This window comes from Dromiciops gliroides, chromosome 3 (assembly GCF_019393635.1).
Source record: "Dromiciops gliroides isolate mDroGli1 chromosome 3, mDroGli1.pri, whole genome shotgun sequence".
Classification (NCBI taxonomy): Eukaryota; Metazoa; Chordata; class Mammalia; order Microbiotheria; family Microbiotheriidae; genus Dromiciops; species Dromiciops gliroides.
Window position 1 is genome coordinate 21,691,963 of NC_057863.1, and position 23,746 is coordinate 21,715,708.

The window sequence follows — 23,746 nt, forward strand, 5'->3', positions numbered from 1 at the left end:
CCCAGTAACGAGTTTGGTCAGCTACATTTAGACAACAAATGCAAGGTTGGTGAACTCTCAGCTTAGCAAACGTCACCAATCCATGCACAAGGAATTGGTTGGAAGGTTTCCCTTGTGGTGGGTTGTGAGAGTCATGGACCAGACCTTTCCTTGATTGTCCCTACTCCGTCTCTGTGACCATCAGAAGGACAGAAGCCCCGAGACCTGGGCTCTTGATTTGTGAGTAAATCCTGCAGCACACCTTGAGCTCCATCGTCCATCTGTGGGACTGTGGGCCGGGGAGCCACCCCCAGCCAAATGGCTGGCTCATGGTCCTTGGAGTGCTTAGATTCATTCTCACTCATGATCCCCTCTCAATAACATGTATGCAGATGAGGAAATAATAAAGTAATCTGAGGGGGGGAGAAAGCACAAACCACTCTGTGTGTGTGTGTGTGGGTGGGTGGGTGTGTGTGCATGCCAGGGTTTGCTCCTTGAGAAGGCAATGCTGAGAGGAAGAAGAGGAAGGAGGAAGTACTGGACACTGAGGCAGGGGATGGGAATATTGAGTTCTGAGAACAAACGCCGATAATTCAGTTGAGCTGAGACTTAGAGCGTGTGAAGGGAGAAATGTGAAATAAGTTTGGAAAGCTAGCTTGTGGCCAAAAGCCAAGCTGAGGAATTTGTATTTTTCCTGCAGCACTTACTTGGGAGCTGGTAAAGGTTTTTGAATGAAGAAGTGACCAAGTTGAGCCTTATTAAGGTTAATTTTCAAGCTGTATAAGAGAGACTGAAAGCAAGGAGACCAAACAGGAGGCACGTCCAGTAGTCCAGGTGAGACTTCCTGAGCACCTGAACTAGGACACTGGCCATGTAATGGAGAGCAAAGGACTTTCCCTTCCGGCACAAAGCAAGTGTCTGTTGAGCACGTGGTGAATTGCATTGGAGATATTTTGAAGGTGGTGCCAATAGGACATAGCGACTGGTTGGCTCAAGGGCAGAAGGAGAGAGAACCAGAATGATTCCAGGCAACCTGCACTCTTAAATCTAGAACTGAAATAGAATCCGGAGGCCAGCCAGTCCAGCCCTCCCATTTTTCAGAGGAGTAAACTGAGACCTAGAAAGGTTATGAACTTAAGTGACTGAGAGGGTGGCGATATCCTCAACAGAGACAAAGAAAGAACTAATTTCTCTAAAAGAAAATTTGCACAGGTATTTGTGAAGATGTTGGTGGTGATTTTCTTTTCCCTGTTTTCTTTCTTCTCTTACATAGTGTTCTTTATTCATCTTTATGACTAGATCAATACCTAGGAGCTAAGGCATTAGGTAATGTCAGTTCAGTAATTTCCATATGAAATGTGACATTTGGACTCCTCCTAGCCTTATGGTATGTCAAATACCACAGCAGTAACCATTAAAATGATAATTGAAGGTGATAAAAAGCAGAGAGGTGGGAGTGGCCCACCAGCCTCGACTCTGTGCTCCACACCAGGCATCAGGAGAACATCTGGGCTTCTGCTATGTTTTACCGAAAAGCATTGTGGGAACATTGGCACAACCATGAGTCTGGCCTGGTGGGTACAATGCCACCTTAAAGAAGACAGCCCCTTCAGCAGCACTGGCCAATCCTGGCTGTTATTCCCTGGAGTCCTCTGACCCCACATACAGCTTATGCCCTGGCAGAAACAGACTCAGCCTGGGAAGAGAAATCTGTGTGGGAAAAAAGACACACACACACACACACACACACACACACACACACACACACACACTCACACACACTCACACACACCCCCCCCTCCCTGGTGGGGCCTAACCCACAGCTCCCCAGAGAGAGTGAATCATGCTCAGTATTTAAAAACCTAATTTCCAATTCACTCAGTGGTGTTTGCTCCATTATGTCGGGCCCTGGAAAAGGCCCCTTTGGTGGGTGGTCTGTCGGGGGGAACCGATTCAGAAAGGGCAGCGGTGGGAGGCCTTTGGGTCATCATGTGTCTCTGCTGCCATCTCTGGGGAGGCTTGCCTTCTGATCCACTGAGTGAGCCTTAGATAAATGCGTGGTGTCTTTGGTCTTTAATCTAGAGGGTGGGGGCCTCCTGCAGGGAGTGCCTAGGTACTTGGTCAGGTGGCGAATGGCCTAACCTGCAGAGTACATTGTTCTTTGTCTAACTGTGGGGCCCTGGGGCCCTTCACTCACACCTGGCACTTAGCACTTTGCTCCATCCGTCCTAGAAGGGCAGAGGGCAGGCTGATGGTGATTGGATTGTCAATTCTCTCTTTTTTAAACATTTAATTTAATTTTTAATTTTTTTCCCAATTACATGTAAAGATTTTTTTTTTGAGTTCCAAATTTTTCTTTTGCTCTCCCTTCCCTCCCTACTCCCAAGACCAGCAAGCAAATTGATAGAGGTTATACATTACTTGGATTGTCAGTTCTCAAAATTAGCCAGCCCTCTTTGGAGTTCAGGAGATAGGATTTTCAGATGAGCCAGAATTCATTTCCTATTCTTTCTCTCTATCTCTCTGTCTCTGTCTCCCTCTGTCCCTATCTCTGTCTCTCTCTGATCAATGGTTTATAGCATGCACTTCCAGCTTCTGCTTTACACCAGGTCTAGAGGACATGTACCAAGAGGTAGGGTACTATAGTGGGAGGTCCTGGTTTTGGAGTCAGGAAGGTCCTGGGTTCGAATCCTGTCTCCAATACTTGCTGGCTTGTGACCTTGGGCAAAGTGCTGACCTTGTCTGAACCTCAGTGTCCTAACCTGTAATAACACCTGTAATATTTGCCTCACAGGGCTGCTGTGAGGACCACATGAGACAATGTGCTTTGCAAACTTTGAAGCAATATATCAATGTCAGTTATAATTATGATAAGTCAAGGGCAGCAGCCCTGGCCCCCTGGAAGTCAATGTCACCCAGTGCCCTTGGAAAAGGAGAAGTGGAGACAGTCCATCTTTGGTGGCCCTCCCACCTCCTGCACCCCCATCTCTGTTGTCCCACAGCCCCTCTCCTTGAGAGTAAAGCCTATTAATGCCATTACAGTTTGGTCTTAAAACTATTATTAGTAAAATGCAATAACGAGACACTGAGTGAAGAAAACCACAAACGAGGAAAACCGTCTCCAAGGAGAAGACGTCGGAATTGGGGGTACAGACTTCCCGAACCTTGGGCACGGGTTCAGGTGACCCAATTCTCCTGTCAGTGAATCAGTGAACATTTAAGGTGTACCATGGGCCAGTGCTGGGTACGCACAAATGAAATAGTTTCTGCTTTTGGGGGGAAGTGGCAGGTACCTGTGTTAGTGCACGGTGGGGGCAGGGGTGGGGCTTGGCCAGATCTGTACTTTAGCAGTGTAAGGAGATCCTCATAAGCAGCCCTCTCTGCCAGGGCTGATCAGTGCCCTTTATGTCTTAGAGAGCTGCTTTGGGCCCCAGGAAGTGAAGTTGCTTACCCAGGGCCACAGAGCCAGAATGTGACTGACACACAGCTTGAACCCATTCCTCATGGCTTTGAGATCAGATCTCGACACACTATGATAGGCTGCTCTTTACATGTATGATAGGAGTAATAGGATTTTCTCGTTTGGTCGTTTTAGTCATGTCTGACTTTTTGTGACTTCATTTGCAATTTTCTTGGCAAATATCCTTGAGTGGTTTGCCATTTCCTTCTCCAGATCATTTTATAGATGGAGAATCTGAGGCAAACAGGGTGAAGTGACTTGCCTAGGGTCACACAGTAAGTGTCTGAGGCTGGATTTGAACTCAGGTCTTCCTGTAGCTGCCCCACCCCCCCAAAAAAAACCAGCCAAACAAAAAAAAAATATACTCCACTTTGCATTCAGGCTCCATGAGTTCTTTCTCTTGGGGTGGATAGCATTTTTCATCATCCATCCTTTGAGACTGTCTTGGTCCCTGTATTGCTGAGAAAAAGCTGTCATTCATAGTTGTTCATCATACAATGTCACGTTACTGAAGGACTCTCTTGATTCTTTTTGTATCCCTAGCACTTAGCACAGTGCCTGATGCATAGTAGGCACTTAATAAATGTTCATTGACTGTTATTTTTATTGACCACTGACAAACCTTCACTCAGGGTTGGATTATTTATACTTTGGTGAGATGGGCACTCCTGGCATCATGCAAATCACCACCCAGCCCCGCCTTCCTCTCTGGGTGATTTTAGTCCATGCCCTTGCATGAATCCTCACTAGAGAATCTCCCCAAACGTCTGTGGGCTTCCTTGGCTTCATGTGACACCGGGGGTGGAACAGAGTTTCTTCACCTTTGCTTGTCCATGCACATCTTCCCAAGTGTCTTCGGATCCGCATGGTTATCAGGTGCGATATGACATCTTCATCTCCCACCCAGCAGCTCCCGAACCTGCTGAACACCTCTGTCTGGTCCTCCTAGCCCTCACTTCCCTTCTGTTTCCCCTCCCTTCCTCCTTCCATCATTGTGCTGTGTTGCCAGACATCTTCTTGGCTGGGCCTACACATTTCCTGAATGACGTTTTTTTTGTTTGTTTTTTGTTTTTTTGGTGCTGAGTATCAGGGCAAGTCATTGTTGTTGGCACACTGTGGTCCATTTACTTAGAGTAAACAACCCCCCAGGAGCTGTTCCCATTTGAACCAAAACTCCTCTTTTCCACACCATCACTGCCTGAATCTGGTGGCCAGTGTGCTCAAGGATTGGGGTTCCTACCACCCACTTAGTTGGCAGCTACGTGGTATAGTGGATTCCTATCCAGATACTGACTGGCATTGTGGCCCTCGGCAGATCTCTTTTTTTTTTTAAAGGCAATTGGGGTTAAATGACTTGCCCAGGGTCACACAGCTAGTAAGTGTTAATTGTCTGAGGCCGGATTTGAACTCAGGTCCTTCTGAATCCATGGCCAGTGCTCTATCCACTGCACCACCTAGCTGCCCCTCGGCAGATCTCTCTGCCTCAGTTTTCTTGTCTATTAAATGGGGACAAGAACAGCGCCTCCCTCCTCAGTTATTGTGAGCATCAGAAGAGATCATAGTTGTGAAGTGCTTCCTAGACCTTCCAGTGCTCTCTAAAGGCCAGTTGGAGAAATGACACAGTGGAGAGAGCGCTAGATCTGGAGTCAGAGGACCTGGGTTCAAATCCCGTTTGACTATAGCTAATCATCAACGACAACAATGACAACAATATCAGGCATGTATTTGGTGCTTTACAAAGTACCATATGACTCAACATAAGCCCCATGTTCAATCACTAGTTCATCACAACAGCCCTGGGAGGTGGGCGCTGCTATTACCCCCATTTTACAGATGAGGACATTAAAGCATCCAAGGTTAAGGGACTTGCCCAGGGTCACACAATCAGTAAGTATCAAAGTCTGGATTTGAAGTCAGGTCTTCCCAACTCCAGGTCCAGTGCTCTGTCCATGGCACCACCTCACTGCCTCATCTGACCTCCCTGGGCCTCAGTTTCTTCATCTGTAAAAAATAAGGGGGTTGTGCTAGCTGAGGACTGTGAGGTCCTTAGCAGCTCCAGAACTGTGGTTATTACTGGTGGATGACTGTCTGCCTTCTCTTTTTTCACAGCTCTCTCTGTATTGGCTTCAGTGTATAGACAATAAAGGGTGACCCATCTGGAATATTTCCGGTGGTCCCTGCTGCTCAGGGCTCTTGGAATGTGCTCTTTTGCTTGCCAGGGACTCCCAGAGATGGGACAGATAGTCATCTGATGCTGTAAGGAAATTAAACAAGGTGAACATGTAGTGCCCTGGCTTGTCAGGAAGGAGACCCGAGCCAGCGTGAGATGGAGGTCCTCTGACAAGTCTCGATTATGTAAATAGTCATCAATTACTGGGGCATGTGTATCAGGATGAAATGGGAGCGACACTGGCAGTGAGTGTCAGTCACCAGATCTGGCTATTGTTCTTAGGCCCAGAGGGGCCGAAGAGTCTGTCCAGCCACTTGTCAGGGCCCACTCTCGGACGCTTACTGAGATTCTCAGTGCATGTCATCAATGTTGTGCCAAGTGGTGATCGTTAAGAAGGAAGCGTCCGAAAGGGGCCACGGGCCTCACTAATCTGCAAAATAAATACTGGTTTTTATGTCACCATCTGAAATGCAAAATTGACGAATATTTCCATTTTCAGAATAATCTGGAGGAGCGTCAGGCTAACACATCTATATTTTATGTCTGTCAAAGTGTGAAAATTAAATGAATAATGAGTCACATTCTGAAGGTTTGAATTATGGAGGGAAATATTATTTTCCATCCTTAGCCTGGTGTGGGTTACTTGTTGTAGAAACTCTTTGCATGACCCAGAAAAAGACATTCCTCATTTCTACAGTGATAACATGAGATGGGGATGATATTCTCATCATTCCGTGGGATGCTAGGATTCTCCCATAGCCGTTTTCTCTGAGCTTCCATCCTAATACTTTTTCTGCTGCAGAAAGCGGTGTATCTACCCATGCAAGAGTCCATATGAGATGATGACTGACCCAAGAGTTTCTATTTCTACTCCGTTGTAAGCCATGAGATAATAGTAATCAGCCCAGTGTCAAATCTCTCAAGGGTCTGCATAGTCTCATTTGATTTCTTCCCAACAGCCCTGTGCATTGGATGCTTTTATTAGCCTAGTTTTGCAGATGAGGAAGAAAACAAGCATCTATTAAATGCCTTCTGTGTGTCACTCACTCTGTTTTATTAATACATGTGCAGTTTGTGTATCTATATCTAGACAGATCAAGAGACTGAAGCTCACAGTTACAGTGATAGTAATGGGATGAGGTGGGATGCAAACCCAAATCTTTTTGACTCCAAGTCAACGACTCAGTCCCCTGAACTGTGACATCTCTGGACTGTTACCTTCCATGCCAAAAGCTGGGGAAAGCCCCCAAGTCTGTCTGCATCTGAATGACGTCTGCAGCCCCTTCCAGGATCTAGGAGCCTATGATCCCTTGAACTCAGATCCTTGGAATTTCTAATGGGAGCCATTGGCACTACAATCGGTCAATCAACAAGCATTTATTAATTGCTTACTGTATGCCAGGCACTTGGGGTTCAAAGGCAAGAAGGAAATGGTGGTTGCATTCTAGGGGGCTCATGCACTCTTAGGGGAACAACATGAACTTGAATTTTGGGGTGTTAAGCCCTGTTTCCCAGGGAGCCCAAGGAAAGGCATAGTGGACCTTTTTGTGGTTGTGGGGCAAGGCTGCAGTCCCAGCAACCTCCCTGCCCCTCTGCCTGTGGTCCACCTGGGGGGCCCCAGGTACACCCCCATCCCCCCTTCCTCATCCCCTCAGTGTCTGAGGACCTACCTACCCAAACTCAGTTTTCCTGGCTTCCTGCTGAAGCTGCGTGTGAATGGAATGTTTGTCAGCTGTGACTGGTCTGGAATGCCCTGGTGGAGACTGGGCTGAAGAGGGGAGCCACATACCATCCAGCCTCTAGAGCCCTGGACCCTTGGCAGTGTGCAGAGCCACAACCAGGGTGCTGGGGAATGCTGCTCAGCTCCTCAGCCCAGCCTCCCCCACGGCACTCCGGACCAGTCATAGCTGACAAACATTCCATTCTCACGAAGCTTCAGCAGGAAACCAGGAAAACTGAGTTTGAGTAGATAAGCTCTCTGACACCGAGGGGGCGAGGAAGGGCACCTGGGGCCTTCCCTTCCTGCTGGGATGGCAGAGGTCAGGTGGATCCCAGGCAGAGGGGCAGGGAGGCTGCTGGGACTGAAGCTCTGCCCCATGGCCACTGGAGTAGTGTTTTGTCTGTAGCTTGTGCAGACCTTTTGAAATCCTCCAGCAAATGTGCTTTCTGCTTTTTGTCATCTAACCATCACCACCACCACCACCACCACCATCATCCACCCACAGCATTCAGCTGATCTACCTGTCTGGCCCTCAGGCATGAGTTGTTCTTGATGAAGCCTCACAGCCCCTGTGAGATTCCTACTTCTTTCACTAACCCCCTCTTAGGTTATAGGTTGTAGCAGGACTTGAGATCAAGATTCTTGCTCTCCCCTGGGGAGTAGGGGGAAGGTTCTAGAGAATGGTCTCAGCAACAGGGCAGTTTTCCCAGTGAAAGAAGACTGGGAACCAAGATTTAAAGTAGCTCTTGGAGCTCCAGACTCACGATGCAGTGCCACGATCATAAGGAACCCCCTAATTAAGCTGCCCACAGAAAAGAGTTATTACTCTTTTCTTCCTGTCCAGGCTTGGGTCTGTGCCGTAAAATGTTTTGAGAAGATCGTTTCAGCTGTCTTACATAAGACTGGGCCAGATCATAGGGCACAGATAACTTTGAGAAAAGAAAGAAAAAAATTAAATGCAAAAGTGAGAGCCATGCAGTCATAATGACCAAGCTTAATCCCAGAGAAAAGGTGGAAAAAGGTTCCTCCCTTCCTTCTTTGCCAAGAGGGGAAGCTGCAGGTATGGAATATTGCATACAGGGTCAGATACAGTTGACATGTTGGCTGGTTTGGCTGAAGTGATTTTTTTTCCTTTGTCTTATATGGGATGGTTTGCATTGGGGAGCAAAGAAGGTTATAAGCAACCTATATCAATGAAAACATCTTTAAGAATGTTTTAAGGGATAAATATGAGCTGGATAGGGAAGGCATGTCCTTAACACAATGATGCAGAAGCAAGGTTGGGGAAAAACTCTGGCCACCAGAATTCTTGTATTCAGCCTGATCTAGGGTTACTTGGATTGGACTGAAGAGTGTTGCTCATAAAGGTCACCTTTGCTCCCATCACGTTATCGTAATCACCAATAATTCACGTTTATATAAAACTGGATCATTTTTGGAAGGCTGTCCTCATAACTATGAATGAGATGTTGCAGCAGACAGGGTTATCTCTGTTTGGCAGATGGGGAAACTAAGGCTGAGTAGGATTCCCTAGATGCGTGGGGTCACATCAGGCACTTCTGCTCAATGGCTCACAAAGCACTTCACAATAAGAAGAATTTAAATTCAGGATACATTTATTAAGTTCCCACTCTCCGGTCCCCTCCAACTCTGTTAACTTGTAGTAGGTGGCTACTCTGCAAAATAGTGTGCTAATAATCCCTGAGGATACAGAGTCAAAGATGAAACGATTCCTGCCTTCAAGGAGTGGATATTCTAGAAAAGTTTGAACTAGATGAGAAAACTAATAGTTTAAGAAGAGGGAAGAAAGTAGACTTAGAACATCAAAGACCCCTGACCTCTTCTACCAACAATTCTTTGATTATAGGAAGAGAGAACAGTTTACAGATTATGAAAGCTCAGCCTATGATGAATGAAAAACCAAGAGACAGAGTTTATGGGTAATTAATGATCGATTTATCCTTTCGGCTAACTAGTAATCAAGTTGATGGCCAGTGGTTTCTCTCAGTAACCAGAGATGTCTAAGGAAGACACCAGATGCCTTAAATATTTTTTTTGGAAAGCAGATGCCCCTGACGAGAAATGAACCCTGATTGGTGAACAGTTATTGAAGGGGTGGGCACACAAATGAGGAGGTGGGCTAGAAGTCTTCAGCACAGCTTGATCATGAGACTCAGCCGCCTTCAGCACTCTGGACAGAAACCCATCTCTACCCAGACCACTCTGGTTGGTTTTCCCCTTCATGAGCTGGTCACCCTAAACTCCAATGGAGGGCAAGGACTTATTCCCTAAGGGCAAGAATTCACCTAGTTTAGATTCTGTTTACCCTCTACGCAGAAGTAAGGTCTCCTAGTTGGGTGGGATCCTCCCAAGATCCAGGCTCATGGATTGAGGATCAGGGCTAGAATTAGGTCAATCTCCTCTATCAGCTATGTGCTTCAGAGACTGGTTGACTGACCTACAGGGGCTGGTCCCTAAATGAGGAAAGAGAAAGGAAAAACCTCAATCCTCATTTAATAATTAGTTGTTAATATAATAGCAAAATACTAAACAAGCCTGTTTGTATTCTTAGTATTTTGTTGTTATGTTTGAATTTCACCTGAGAGATGGTGAAAATGATAGGCCTATAAACAGGGAAGTCCTGGTCTGAAGTCTCACCCTTGATATCTGCTGCCATGGTGTGACTGTGGGTGAGGTGCCTCCCCTCTGATTGTCCCCAGACAATGCTCTAAGATTTTGGTTTCAGAGAAGGTGCTGACCTATACTGGTGGGGGAGAGGTTCCCCATGAGGAATTTCCCAATATCAATGAAATCACAAACTCAGTCACCACCATCTTTCATCTTGGGTTGGAGAGGGCAGGAGTGTGCTGACAAATGTTTAACAACCGGCTCTTGCTTAAAAAAAAAATTGCTGTTCCCATAACACACTTTTAAGTTTAATCTGCCTCATTTGCATTTTCTTCCTCACTTTCTTAAGTTCAGACAAGTCACAAAAACCATAAATTGAGCCCTGATTGCACTGCTTTCTAAGGAGTCTAGATAGTCTCACACGGAAAATTTAACAATCAGCTCACCCCTACAGGGGTGGGGTCCAAACTCTACAGACATGTTGTATGCCTCCAGTTAAGACCAGAGAGAAGGGTCTGGGCAGTTAGCCCTTGAAAACAGCTGGGGAAACAGAAGTCCATTCTTGAACATGCTCCTTATCCTCCCTTGGTTCTGACATTTGTCTGCACTGGTTCCTTCAGTGGTGACATACCCTGGTGGGAACACAATAAGTTTTTTTGTCTAGGTAGCAGAGGCAGTCCGGAGGTCAGATTTTGCCAATATTCATCCCTCTTAATGGAGAACCAGATTCTAAGGAAGGGAAAATAATGAATAATGCAATCAGAGACGGCTCTGTTGGCATAAGAGCTTAAGGGCAGCTTTTTGGCGTTTACAGATGATCAGTGGAGCTGTTTAGCTCTGGAGGGAGGGGCAGGTACAACGTATTGACCCCGGGCAGTACAGATGCCTTTACACTGATTGTGACTCACTTGTGACCCCTATGTTGAATCAGGCACTAAGTGGGGTGTGGGGATAGAACCAAGGTAAACCAAGCGGGAGAAGACCCGGTGGTGGGGTCCAGGCTCTCTCTGGTCCAGCTCTGCAGAGGCTGGGAGAGCTGACTATCAGAGCTGATGAGGTCCATTAAGCATGGTCTGGGCACACAGGAAGGCATAAGAAGACTTCCTTATGACACCTGTGCATCCCGAGCGACAGCTGGGAGAAGCCATCCCTCCTCCTTAGCCCTGGTCATGAGGCCTCACGTCCCCTTCCTCTTGTCTTCCAGGTACAACGTGTCTGATCGCGCTCTTGTCAGACAAAGATCTCACTGTGGCCAATGTTGGAGACTCCAGAGGGGTCCTCTGTGACAAGGATGGGAACGCCATTCCCCTGTCTCACGATCACAAGCCTTATCAGCTAAAGGAAAGGAAGAGGATTAAGAGAGCTGGTAAGCTGATGGGTGCCTCTTCATTTTGCTTTTGTCATCTCTTATTTCTTGTCTTTAAAAAAACGGACCTTATTGATGCATCGTGTGTTTACATTCCCTTCCCTTTAGCTCAGGGCACATTTTCATTGATGTCAGCCATCAAGTAACTACAACAGAGACTTGATTATTAAAGTGAAACTAGAGATAATATTGATAACAGACACGCTTACATAGCACTTGTAAGTTTACACACAAAACACTTTGCATGAGTGATCTTTTTCGGCCACTGCAGCAGCTCCAGAAAACAAGGACACGGGTTGGATCATCCCCATTTTACCAGAGAGGGACCTGGGATTTCCTCAGAGAAGTGAGTGACTCGTCCCAGGTCACACAGCTACTCACTGTCAAAAGCAGGCTTCCTAGCTCCAAGTACAGAAAAATCATTTTAAAGAAATATTAAATTCATCATTATTGTATAATTAGAGAGAACCAAACAGGGTATCTGTCGGACAGCCGAGGCACTATAACTTTTCCTCTGAAGGCAAAGGCCAGTGAATTCTGGGCTTTCTCAGTTATGGATCCATGGAGATATTTTCTGCCGCCCAAGGTTCCATGCTCAGGCCATCTTTTGCACCAATATATAAAAGTAAACGTGAAGAACAGCAGTCCCCCCAGGTGTTGGGCATGTAACTGGAGCCAACTCTCTTGGATGCCTGGCTTCATCTAAAACTGGGTCCCAAATGATAAATCACAGAATTGAAGATTTCAGGCTAAATAGAATGGTTCAGGTCATCTAGTCCAAAGTCTTCATCTTAAAGACAGGGAAAGAGGCCAAGAGAGGTTAATAGACTTGCCCCAGATCAGACAGATAAGTGGCAGAGGTGGGTCCTTCAATGCCAAATCTTGTGCCTGTTTGATTGTACCACGATTCCCCAACATTCCAATGCTGATCTGCCCAGAGCCTAGACACCAGAATGGCCCTAGTGAGTGTGGCCCAAGGTGCAGGCTGGGTCTGGGCTGACTTCCCCGGCCCACTGACTGGCTCGCAGGCTCCCCAGGATGGCTGTTCTTACAGGTCCCAGTGAATCAGTCCAAGAGAATCAACTACAGCTTGGAGGATTACATGGGCTGCTCCCTGACCCTCAGGATCAATCAAATCACCTTTAGGGGCCTGGTGGGAAGTCAAGTTCATTGGAAGAGAGTGAAGGAGATCAGGAGCACTGGTGGGGTCTGGGGGCTACTGGCCACTCAGCATGGACCATGGGACAGTCATGCTTCAGACAGCCAGAGACCCTCCTAGCCTAAGTCTCCCAGGTCTCTGCTAGGATGCTAGGGACCCTGAGACTTCTGGAATTACTTCATGAGCTCACTCTGACTGACATACACCTGATGGTCTGGCTGGTTGTATACCGAGCCCCGGGTGGGTCAGTGAGTCAGGTGTCCATGGCTCGGGCTTATGGGAGCCGATGGCAGCTGTCCCTGTGATTGGCTTTCACAGACCTGTGAACAGCCATCACAGCAGGGAAACAGTGACTGACTGTGTACATGGAGCGAGTCAAGAAAGAGACCTGGAAGTAGGGGTAGCCCAGCACAGTGGTGGTGAAGTCCCGGGAGGTGGGAGAGACTGAGCCCCCTTTCACCTAGCGGGTACCACAGACTCAGCATGAGCCTCTGTGAATAGGACGGGAGGAGAACAGTGTAGAGCAGGAACCCAGAGCTAGAGCTGGACCACCGACGTGGGCTGCTCAGGGGAGTAGGAGATTGGGTACTGGATGTATGAGTCGGTGAGACCCGAGTTCAAATCCTGCCTCAGACAGTTAGCTTCTCAGGCTGTTGCCTCATCCATAAGATGGGGTAATAAAAGCACCTAACTGCCAAGGTTTCTGTGAGGATCAAACAAGATAGTATATGATGTAGTTGTGGCAGTGGTGGTGGTGATAATAACGGCCAACATTAATCTGGTGCTTACTATGTACCAGGAACTGTGCTAGGCACTAGAAAAGTATCATCTCATTTGATCCAGTAGCCACAACAAGCCTCTCCTTGTTGCTGTTCAGTCCTGTCTGACTCTTCGTGAATCCCCTTTGGGATTTCCTTGGCAGAGACACTGGAGGGCTTTGCCATTTCCTTCTCCAGCTCACTTTACAGATAGGGAAACTGAGATAAGGAGGGCAAACGACGGGTCACACAGCTAGTAAGTGTCTGGGGACAAATTTGAACTCAGGTCTTCCTGACTCCAGGCCAGCCACTCTATCCACTGCAGTGCCACCTAGCTGCTGGTAAAGCAGGTACTCTTGTGATCCCCATTTTACAGATGAAGAAACAAAGCAGACAGAGGTGAAATGACTTGCCCAAGGTCCCCCACATCTAGTAAGTGTCTGAGGTAGGATCAGCACTCAGGAATTCCTGACTCCAGTCTTGCTTCATTTAATTGCCCACTCAACTCTCCAGACTTTTCTTCTTTCTCAACAACCACATTCCTCCCCTCCCCTGAGCTCTGTGCTCTCTCTCTCTCTCTCTCTCTCTCTCTCTCTCTCTCTCTCTCTCTCTCTCTCTCTCTCTCTCTCTCTCTCTCTCTCCTCTCTCCTCTCTCCTCTCTCCCCTCCTCTCTTCTCTTCTCTTCTCTTCTCTGTGTCTCTGTCTCTTTCTCTGTCTCCCTCTCCCCCTCGTCTCCTCTCTTTCCCTCTTTTCTTCTCTCTGCTTTGTCTCTCTGTCTCTGTCTCTCTCTCCCCTCCCCTCCCCTCCCCTCCCCTCCCCTCCCCTCCCCTCCCCTCCCCTCCCCTCCCCTCCCCTCCCCTCCCCTCCCCTCCCCTCCCCTCCCCTCCCCTCCCCTCCCCTCCCCTCCCCTCCCCTCTCCTCCCCTCCCCTCCCCTCTCCTCTCCTCTCCTCCCCTCTCCTCTCCTCTCCTCTCCTCCCCTCCCCTCTCCTCTCCTCTCCTCTCCTCTCCTCTCCTCTCCTCTCCTCTCCTCTCCTCTCTTCTCCTCTCCTCTCCTCTCCCCTCCCTTCCCCTCCTATCTTCTCCTCTCTCTCCTCTGTCTCTCTGTCTCTCTCTCCCCTCCCCTCCCCTCCCCTCCCCTCTCTCCCCTCCCCTCTCCTCTCCTCTCCTCTCCTCTCCTCTCCTCTCCTCTCCTCTCCTCTCCTCTCCTCTCCTCTCCTCTCCTCTCCTCTCCTCTCCTCTCCTCTCCTCTCCTCTTTTCTCTCCTCTCTTCTCTCCTCTCTCTTTCTTCTCTCTTCCCCCTCTCCATTATACAGTGTTAGAAGTGAGACCACCCCAGGAGTAAGGACATGGGTTTAAGTCCTAGGCCTGCCCACATGGAGTTCCTTTTGAAGCAGGCACTTGCCAGAGTCCATAATGGCATTTTCTTGGGGTCTGATTTGTGCCCTGTTGGAATGAAGACTTTCTGACCCTACAGTTTGTTTGGAGCATTTTACATTCTGTCTAATGCCCTGGACAAGGCAGTGGGCCAGGGCTCCTTCACCCCATAGTCCATTTGCACTCTTTGAGATCCAGTGGCCTCTAGGTGCTTATTCTGAGACTTGACCAGGATCAGCCCTGGGCAGTTTGGGTTAAGCCATAGATGGCTCCCTCAAATCCTCCTTTAACTGAGAACCTAATCAACACTGGAGTTTTCAAAGGCCCAGATGAGAGTGCTGAGCCCCAAAGCCTTCTATTTCACTTAAAATCCTGCTTCAGAGGCTGCCGAAAAACAGGAGGAATTTTGATGAAAGGTTGGTCGGGCTTTCTGTAGAATGGAGAGTTTAGGTCCTTCACTGGACCTGTGATCATCTCTAATCTTGACTGATTGACTGATAATCTGCTCGGGAGGAGACCTTGGGGGCTGCTGCTGCTGAAGGCAAAAGCTGCATACCCCTAAGAGTTTGCCAGAACTTGTGGGTGTGACATGCTGTATTCACTGTCATACACAGACATTCACTGGGTCAGTTGGCTTTGCATAATTGTTTTTCCAATCTAATCCCACAAGGATTTATTAAGTCCCTGCTTTGTACAGGACACTATGCCCTGAGCCCTGGGGATACAGAGATAAAAATGAAATTTGGGGTTACTGGAAAGTAAATCTGAGGCAATAAACAAAAAACATCCATTAAAAAGGAGAGAGTTCAGCAGGTCACTGAGATACCACAAACGCCTCCCATGTAAACAGAGGAGAGTACTTGTGGAAATGTCATCCTAACATCCAGGTCTCTCTTTCCAATGGGATGGATTTCAACCTTCTTCACTACCACTAACCCGTTACTTCTTACAAAAATGTAGTATCTGGGACACCCCTCTTCTATCTGGGTCTCCCAGAAAATCTGCCCTGGGCTCAGGGTACCCCGTGAGTATTCATTCACTCAAAAGCAGAGCTCGCAAGCCCCCACCTGGGTTTTTTCTTTTATCGGTCAGACAAAGAACTTCATTTATTCAGCAAAAAGCATTCGGTGCAGCAGCAGAACAAGAAAAGTTGCAATAGAGCATTGCCCCCCAGCAAATCTAGGCACACTCCCCTTTAAATTCCCACACCATCCATGGGACAATGCATGGGGAAGTCATACAGGGCACACCCAGAGACAGGAAATGACGTGACTAACAACATGTGGGAAATGCATGTGGCTGTGACATATGTAGAAGAACAGTGTAGTGAACACGTGGGGTAAAGGGCACATGTATGGGGAACGGGCGTGATTAGGGTGCAAACGGAAGCTTGCAGAGGTGCCTGTGCGCCACCGGACAGAATCCAAGCAGAGCACACCTAGATTAAGACAATTGTTAGGTCACAGTCTGATGTTCCCAACAACTCTCTGACTTTGTGGGAAATGTCTTCTAACTCCCACTTAACTAACTACATGTGGAGATCCGGTCTCCTGAAACCCACCCCTCAGAGGTCTCTGGCGGGCTGGTTGGTTGTTGTCCTTCATTCTTGAAGAGGACCAAAATGGCATTGCTAGGTCAGAGTCAAGTTACAGTGTGTCCTGCTGTGGTTGATCAGACCAGCATGAGCTCAGAATGCTCCACCACAGGTCAGGTACAAATAGTCCCTGTGAACATTTGGGTTGGATTGTCTAAATTTGCACATCTTGCGTTTCTTTCTCTGACAGAGGACCCCCTGAAACAATTACTAATTCATTCAGCTCCCAGGATCCTCTTTGAATCAATGTGCAAGTAGATCCATGCCAGAAAAAAGCTAAATAAAGAGGGCAGATGCATTATTCTCCATGCAGCTGACCAGTGCCCCAGCCTCTATTATATAAGTGTGGAAAAAAGCAAACTTCCCAAATTTTGAATTCTCCTGCAAAAACATATAGGGACAGGGACTGTGAGGCAGTTAATACCCGTGTTCCATTTTTCCAAATGTTGGACTTGCAAATTGCCCAACAGTCCATTTTAAAGTTAGCTTTAATCAATCTTATGAAAACTCTTAGATAAAATTATTCGATTTGTCCATGGGATTTTTGTAAGTATGTTTATTTTGTTCTGTTTGTTTTGGTTTCTGTACATGTTCTCAATATCACCCTGTGTGTTTGTCTTTGAAATATTTCATGAGAAGTCTCTGGGTTTGTTTGGTTTGGGGATTTTTTTTTAGTCACAATGTGACTTTTTGAGGTCACCTCTCTGATTGCCCTGAGCTGGGGCCAAACTACAGGATGTGGGGGCTTGAGGTATTTCAGGACCAGCCAAGAGATGTTTAAATTCTGAGAGGAACCAAAGAGACTCCTATAGAATTGGGGGAAGACGTTTTCATTCCTGCAGAAAAGAGAAAAAACCCAATAAAACATTGAAGAAAAAGTAGCAGCCAGAACATATTTTATAGGGTTTAGATCTAGGTTTGTTGATGTCTGATCCCATCCCCTTGTTTTTCAGGTTCCAACCACCTTTAGGTGTTTTGTTTTGTTTTTGTTTTTGGTGGGGCAATGAGGGTTAAGTGACTTGCCCAGGGTCACACAGCTAACCTTTAGTTTACAGACTGGGAAACTGAAGTCCTGACAGATACAGTCACACAGGTAGCCACAGCAGAGTCCAAACCCCAGCCCAGGTCAGAGGATCATAGATTTAGAGCTGTGAGGCCTAGAGTCCATTTAATCTAACTCATGCATTTTACAGATGGGTAAACTGCAGTAACTTGCCTAGGGCCACAAGGCCAGCACATATCTAAGGCAGAATTCGAACTCAGGTCTAGCACTCTCTCCAGCATGCCTCTTAGGTCTTAGGACTCCACAGTCAGAGCTTCTTCCCACCACCCCGAGAGTGGAAGCTCACTACCTTTTTTTTTTTTTTTTTCAATTCAGAGAGATAGTATCCCATATCTTATGTGAGCTAGCCTAGCTGGGTCTGACTTTTTGACTGCCTTATGCATACCTCCCATTGACAGCATACTGGCCTATTTATAAATAGACCTGCCTGAGTTACTAAGAACTCTGTTTCATACATATGCCTTAGAGCCAGTTGACACTGGTTTATAAGCTGATCATTAAATTTTGAATTGAGGATTTATACCTTGTAAATCAGCAAACACTATAAATCAGGACTTGATTTATTGTTTTGTTGATTGTCTAGACTTGAGAGAGTGATAAAATGATACTAATGCAGATTTAACTCAAAAGTATGTCATGTGCATTTTGGGGGGCGAGAGCTGGTTGTTAAACATTTACCTACCAGCCCCCATATACACACCTTTTCCTGTCCCCTCCCCCACAATACATATGTCATGTGCCCAGGAACCCACATGATTCAGTTGCTTTAGCAGCAGTCTTCAAGTTGGGAGACCTAAGTTTGAGACTCAGTTCTGACATTTCCTAGCTATAAGATGACCATGGGCCTGTCACTTGACTCCTCTTTGCATCAGTTTCTTCATCTTCAAAATGGGGATAGTAAAACTGTCACTGCCCATTTCACAGGTTCAATGAAAAGGGAAACACTTTAAAACAAAAAATGCTCCCATAATGTGTTCTTCTTTATTCTTCTAGTTCTAAGAGTCTAATTCATTTTCTAATTGTTCTTTCTTCTTGTAGCCACCTGCAGTGTGGTCTTTAGCCAAGGGAGGTATATGCAGAACCATGCTGAGTTAATTTACCACAGGAGATGTCTCCCTCTTATATACATATCTTGGCTAAAGACCGTATAGCTAATGCCCAAATCAGGGAGGGTAAGTAGCACATTCATAATTAATTGTAGCCCTATTTGCCACCAGATTGCCGGCCAGAAAAGCCTTTTCTTGCATTATATCCATTAGTAAATGAAAGTGCTTGCATTTCCCATTGGGGCTCAGTTTGCCTCAGCTTTATGCAGGAGGCCCAGCTTCCCAAAGAAACAAGTAATTAGCCTTGCTAATAAAAGGGTAAACACACGCATATCTAATGATTTTGATCCTCTCCACCCTGTGGAAATAAGCCAGCTTTTTATCCATCCCCTACACTTAACATTTTACTGTTTGTATTCCCTATAATATTCTCTGGAGTTGTGAGTGAAAAGCTCTAGAAACTGCTATTCCTGCTATCTCCCAATGACACATCATCCATTTAGTACCCGCTGGCATGGAGAAATCGCGTCACGGATGCCGTTGTGGGGGAAGATTCCTCAAGGATTGTTGTTTGCTGTTTGTCTCATCTCAGCAAGAGAAGAAGCCATCCTGGGCTTTGCCAAACAATGGAAGATTCCATGTGCACGTCCCTGTATATCCTCTCTTTCCCTTGGGAGTGAGGGCCAGAGGCCTTGGGGAACCTGAGTCCAGGCCCACTGTTCAGGAGCCAGAGAACCTTCCATTGACCTTGGTCCATACAGGCACCATAGGCATGCTTTTCTTCCTGGAGGAAAACAATGCAGAGAAGCCAGTAGAGGGTTGGAGTCGGAAGACCTGGGTTCAAATCCTCCCTCTCTGTGCCTTTGGAAGGCCCCTGGAGCAGCTCAGGCTTCCTCAACCACTGAAGGCCCTTTAATATACAAAATACAAAAACCGGCATTCCTGCAGCTCTTTAAGGTTAACAGACAGCCTTTCATTTAAGTCTCACCACGACTGTGGAAAGTCAATAGAATTCTCTTCATTTTGAAGTTGAGGCAGCTGAGGCTGAAAGAGATGAAGGGTCCTGCTGGGGTCGCAGGACTAATAAGGAAAGCCTAACCAGGCAGGATTTGAACTCACCTTCCTTCCTCCCCCTGCTGAGCCACCTTCCTCCCTCTTGTAGTTGGCCAAGGCCAAAGCACCTTCCTAATGAGAAAAAATCCCACCTGGGCTGCTGGTGGCATTTGTCCTCTGCTAGCTACCTGCTGCACCTGAGAGGAAGGGCATAGACGTCCCAAGGCAGACCCCAGTTCTTTTGGGAGGGGAGAGCATCCCATCAGCAATTCCAGCCAGGCCTTCTGCGTTGGAGAGCTTCGTTGGTGTCTGTCTACACTTTGACCCTGCAGCTCTCAGCCCCTTTGTGCACATGGGTGTTTTCACACTCACACTCACACTCACACTCGTGCAGACTCACTAGTTTAATACATAGGGTAGTTTAATAGAGTACAGTGTATTTTGCTGGCCCAGCCTTCCTTCAAGAAACAGGTCACCCACCCACTCGAGGCTAGAGGCCGTGAAGTCAGAGCCTGAGAACTGGAAGAGTATCAGGGGTCACCTAGGCCAACCCCTTCCTTTTCCAAAGAGAGACTTGAGTCATTGAGCATTTATTAAACACCCATGGTGCTCAGTGATAGAATGCCACCTTCTACGGTGTGAGATTTAAAATTGGATATAAGAGCATTAAACTCCCCTTAAACCTTTCCCTTATATATATCTCCCAGACCAGTAAGAGAAAGAAACCTCTGAGCTTTAGTTAGAAATGGATTACTTAGCTTTTATTGTTTGGGGATTAATTAGCCAACAAACAAGGTGATGCTGATTAGAGAAATAGGAAAGTAGAAATACAAATAAATAGTCTTAGATCTAAGCTTAGTCTATATTCCATATAGAATTCACCAAATCCCAAGGCCGCCTCTGAGGCTGAGAATCGCATCAAGCATGTGCTATTACAGAGGACCGGGCCGATCACCGAGGACCATGCGTCGAACCTGAGTCAGCGTGTGTGTGCAGAGTGAGTGAGTGAGCAAGCGAGCGAGAGTGGCCACTTCCATTCTCTCCTCGTTTTTAAGCTTGCACCTCGGAAGTGGAGTGCTTAGCAGACGCACGGCTGTTCGTCATGGTCTCCTCCCCGAAAGGGTGGTCCTTCAAAAACTGGCGTCCTTCAGTTATCGCTAACCAATTCTTAGATCTTAGTTAAAAGCTTTCACTTTTTACCACAACAGGAAGCCTTCCCTGATCCCTGCCTCCCCCCAACCCCACCTCCAAGCTGTAGCACCTTTATATGGACACGTCTGTCTGCCCCCTCACCCCCCCACCCCCCCAATAGAACTCCCTGATGCCACAGAAAACCTGCTCTGCTCTCTGTGTGTCCCCAGCCCCTGTCAGAGTGCCTGGTGTGTAGTGGGTGCATTATAAAAGCTTCTTGATTAATGGATTGATTACTGACTGAACCCTCATGGATACACAAAGCCGGCCCATGTTTCTGATGTCTTTTATGACCCCCCCCTCATTTTATCTGTCTTTGCTGGGTTACCTGTCATCTCAGTGCACCTGCTTCTGGTGGGACTCCTTCCCAGGCAGGAAAGAAGGCTGCATCTCTTCTCAGGGAACATGTTGACATTCTCTCACACTGGCCTGCTGAGGCTCCTAAGAAAAAAGAAAGAAGGAAAAGAAAAAAGCTTTCTGAGAGTTTTTCTCTCCCCCCAAAAGTTATGTTGCTCTCCTTGTTCTGGGGCACCCAGTCCCCAAAACTTGAATAATTTCTCTGCTAAGTCTGCCAACCACTTCCGGTGGGCACCTCCATTTCTTGTGTTCTATAGCTAAGTCCCATGATGCCCTGGGGTCCGAAGGTGCTTCGGCATTCCTTACCTACCAGTGGCCTCTCTCAATGAGTTAGGTTCCTTTCCCTAGCGTCCTCCCTGTGCAGAAAAAGTGTCTGTTTTTAGACCAACAAAAGGGTGGTTTAGGTCGACGGTCTCCAGACCCCTTTACAGTCTTAAAAATGACTGAGCCTCCCCCCCCCTCTGCCCCCAAAGCTTTTGTTTATCTGGGCTCTGTTTATCGATATTTGGTGTATCTGAAATTAAAAACCTTAGTAAATAGGCAGCTAGGTGGCGCAGTGGATAAAGCACTGGCCCTGGAGTCAAGAGGACCTGGGTTCAAATCCAGCCTCAGACACTTAACACTTACCCTGGGCAAGTCACTTAATCCCAATTGCCTCACCAAAAAAATAAAAACACCTTAGTATGACTATGAAAGTAGTTATCATCTCATGAACCCACTGACAGGGTCTCAGGGTCTCTCTGGAGTTCCCTAGATACACTTTGAGAAACGCTTGTTTAAATTAACCCAAAACTACTCACCCTGGAGTGGTAGTGCTGGATGGAAAGGCAGAGGGCTTGGGTTCAAATCCAGACTCTGCAGCTGACTTAGTTGTGTGACCTTGGACAACTCATTTCCCTTCTTGGGCCTTCCATTTCCTTTTTTATAAACTGAGGGGTTGGATGAACTGTCAAGGCCTTTTCAGCCCTGGCCCTCACAATCCTATGAACTGAGGTGCTCCCATGAAACAATTGGTAGAGTAAGAGGAGAAACAATTAGAGCTTTGGGGACTGGGGTTGGGGGAGAAGTTCACTGGAGACTGGGCTCAGTGTAAATCTACTAAGGTAATTATTTAGAGGATGAAGGTGCGCGCAGACATTCAGCACAGTCACACACACTGTTTTCTCATCCGATACCTTTGTGGGAAATCCTTTTTGCTGCCTCGTCTCTCTAGGCCCTTTTTGAAGGCTCTGTCAGATTGGAAGCAGAGATGGGCAAATTTCATTAAAAGAACACAGTTGGGCTTTACTTCCCGATGTCTCTGCATTCAGAAACCGGCACAGGACAGCTTGCTTCAGAGGGAAAAAAAACCTCACTAAACTGTGGATGGTTGTACTTTGAGCAGCCCTCCTGATGAACATTAAGTCCTCAGAAAGCAGAACAGGCACCTTGGTTGTCCTCAGGTCAGTCCTGGGGATTAATTTCACTTTCTATCTTTCCAACTTGCCCAACATGCGTCTGCCTTGGTGCTTCCTGCCAGATTTGGGCTCATCCCTGGGGAAGAGACAAGTCTAGCTGGGCATATTGGGTCCCCTTTGAACTCTGTGTCCTCCTTCATGCCTGCAGTAGACCCCCCCCCATGCCCAGCCTCCTACTCCAGACACTCCATATCCCGTGGATTCCATCCCAGCCCCCACCCCCTATTGGGGGTTTGAAAGAAGGACTCTGAGGCGAATGACTAATCTGTGGGCACCAGTTCACTTGGGCTTCCAAGAAGGTTCACAGAAGAGAGAGATCTCTGATCACACGCTGTCTAAGAAAAAAAAAACATGCATACTAGCACTGTGCTCTGTGATCGGGCTCATCTGCCAGAAATATGTTATGACACAATATTCATCTTTATCCAGAGGTGGGATAGAGCTAGCTTGTACCAGCTTGCAAAAGATGATTGTTAAATTTTCAGTAGGAACATTGACATCTCAGAAATTGACAAAAGCTATAAATCAGGGCCTGATTTATTGTCTTGTTGATTGTCTAGACTTGAGAAAGCGGCAGAGAAAATGGTAATGATGCAGATCAAGCTTTTAAAAAGTGTGTCGTGTGTTTTTGGAGAGCCGGTTGTTAAATATTCACCGGCACACCACTTTGTATCCAAGACATTTCTAGCTTGGGGAGAGAGATATCCAGACTGGTATCATCTCCCATGGCCTCCAATATGACTCTGCCTCCAAGAAATTTCAGTTAACATTTATGGGAATCCTAAGGGGGAAAAATCATAGTGGTTTACAAAACAGTTCTCGGTTAACATTTCAGAACTGAACAACTGCATCACTGTCCCATTCCCTGGGTGTCAAACAAAGGCTGCTCCCCTCGCACTCAGATCTTGAGTCTTCATGATAACCCCTCAGTCCAGGTGGGCAGGGAGGCAATGATTCAGACCAGATTTACTCTGGCTTAGGTCATGCCCTTCATCTATCTCCCTAAGGAAGGCCAGGCCTCTCCTGCAGCCCTCACCAGCCTTCCCAAAGGGTATTTCCTGGCATCTTGAAAAAGAGGATTTTGTAATACTTTTTAGTGAAACTTAAAGGGAAGTTTTTATCATACTTCTTCAAAATTCAGCTTGATTTCTCTCTAGTTTTATGCGGAAAAACAAGCCTAGCAAAAAAAAAAAAAAAAGGCTTCCCCTATTCTGACCGGCCACACTGCCAAGGCAGCTTGTGGTAAGAAAGTGTGGGAGGAGGGCCCCCCTGATCATTAGAAAGCCTCTGCTGTCCCCAGATAAGGGTGCGGCGCAGATCCTTGGAGCAGGGTCTGACCGATGAGCAACACCCTCCATTAAGGCAGATAC

General features: G+C 47.0%; 1 protein-coding gene across 2 annotated transcripts in view; it reads left to right on the top strand.

The window, feature by feature from the left end:
- The window catches only part of PPM1L (protein phosphatase, Mg2+/Mn2+ dependent 1L), a 304,414-nt gene that overhangs the window by 266,279 nt on the left and 14,389 nt on the right, over positions 1–23,746 (top strand). For both annotated transcript variants that reach the window (XM_043991937.1, XM_043991938.1), the window contains exon 4: positions 11,162–11,323. In XM_043991937.1, the coding sequence (XP_043847872.1) occupies positions 11,162–11,323 (162 nt within the window). The remainder of the gene's footprint in view (positions 1–11,161; positions 11,324–23,746) is intronic.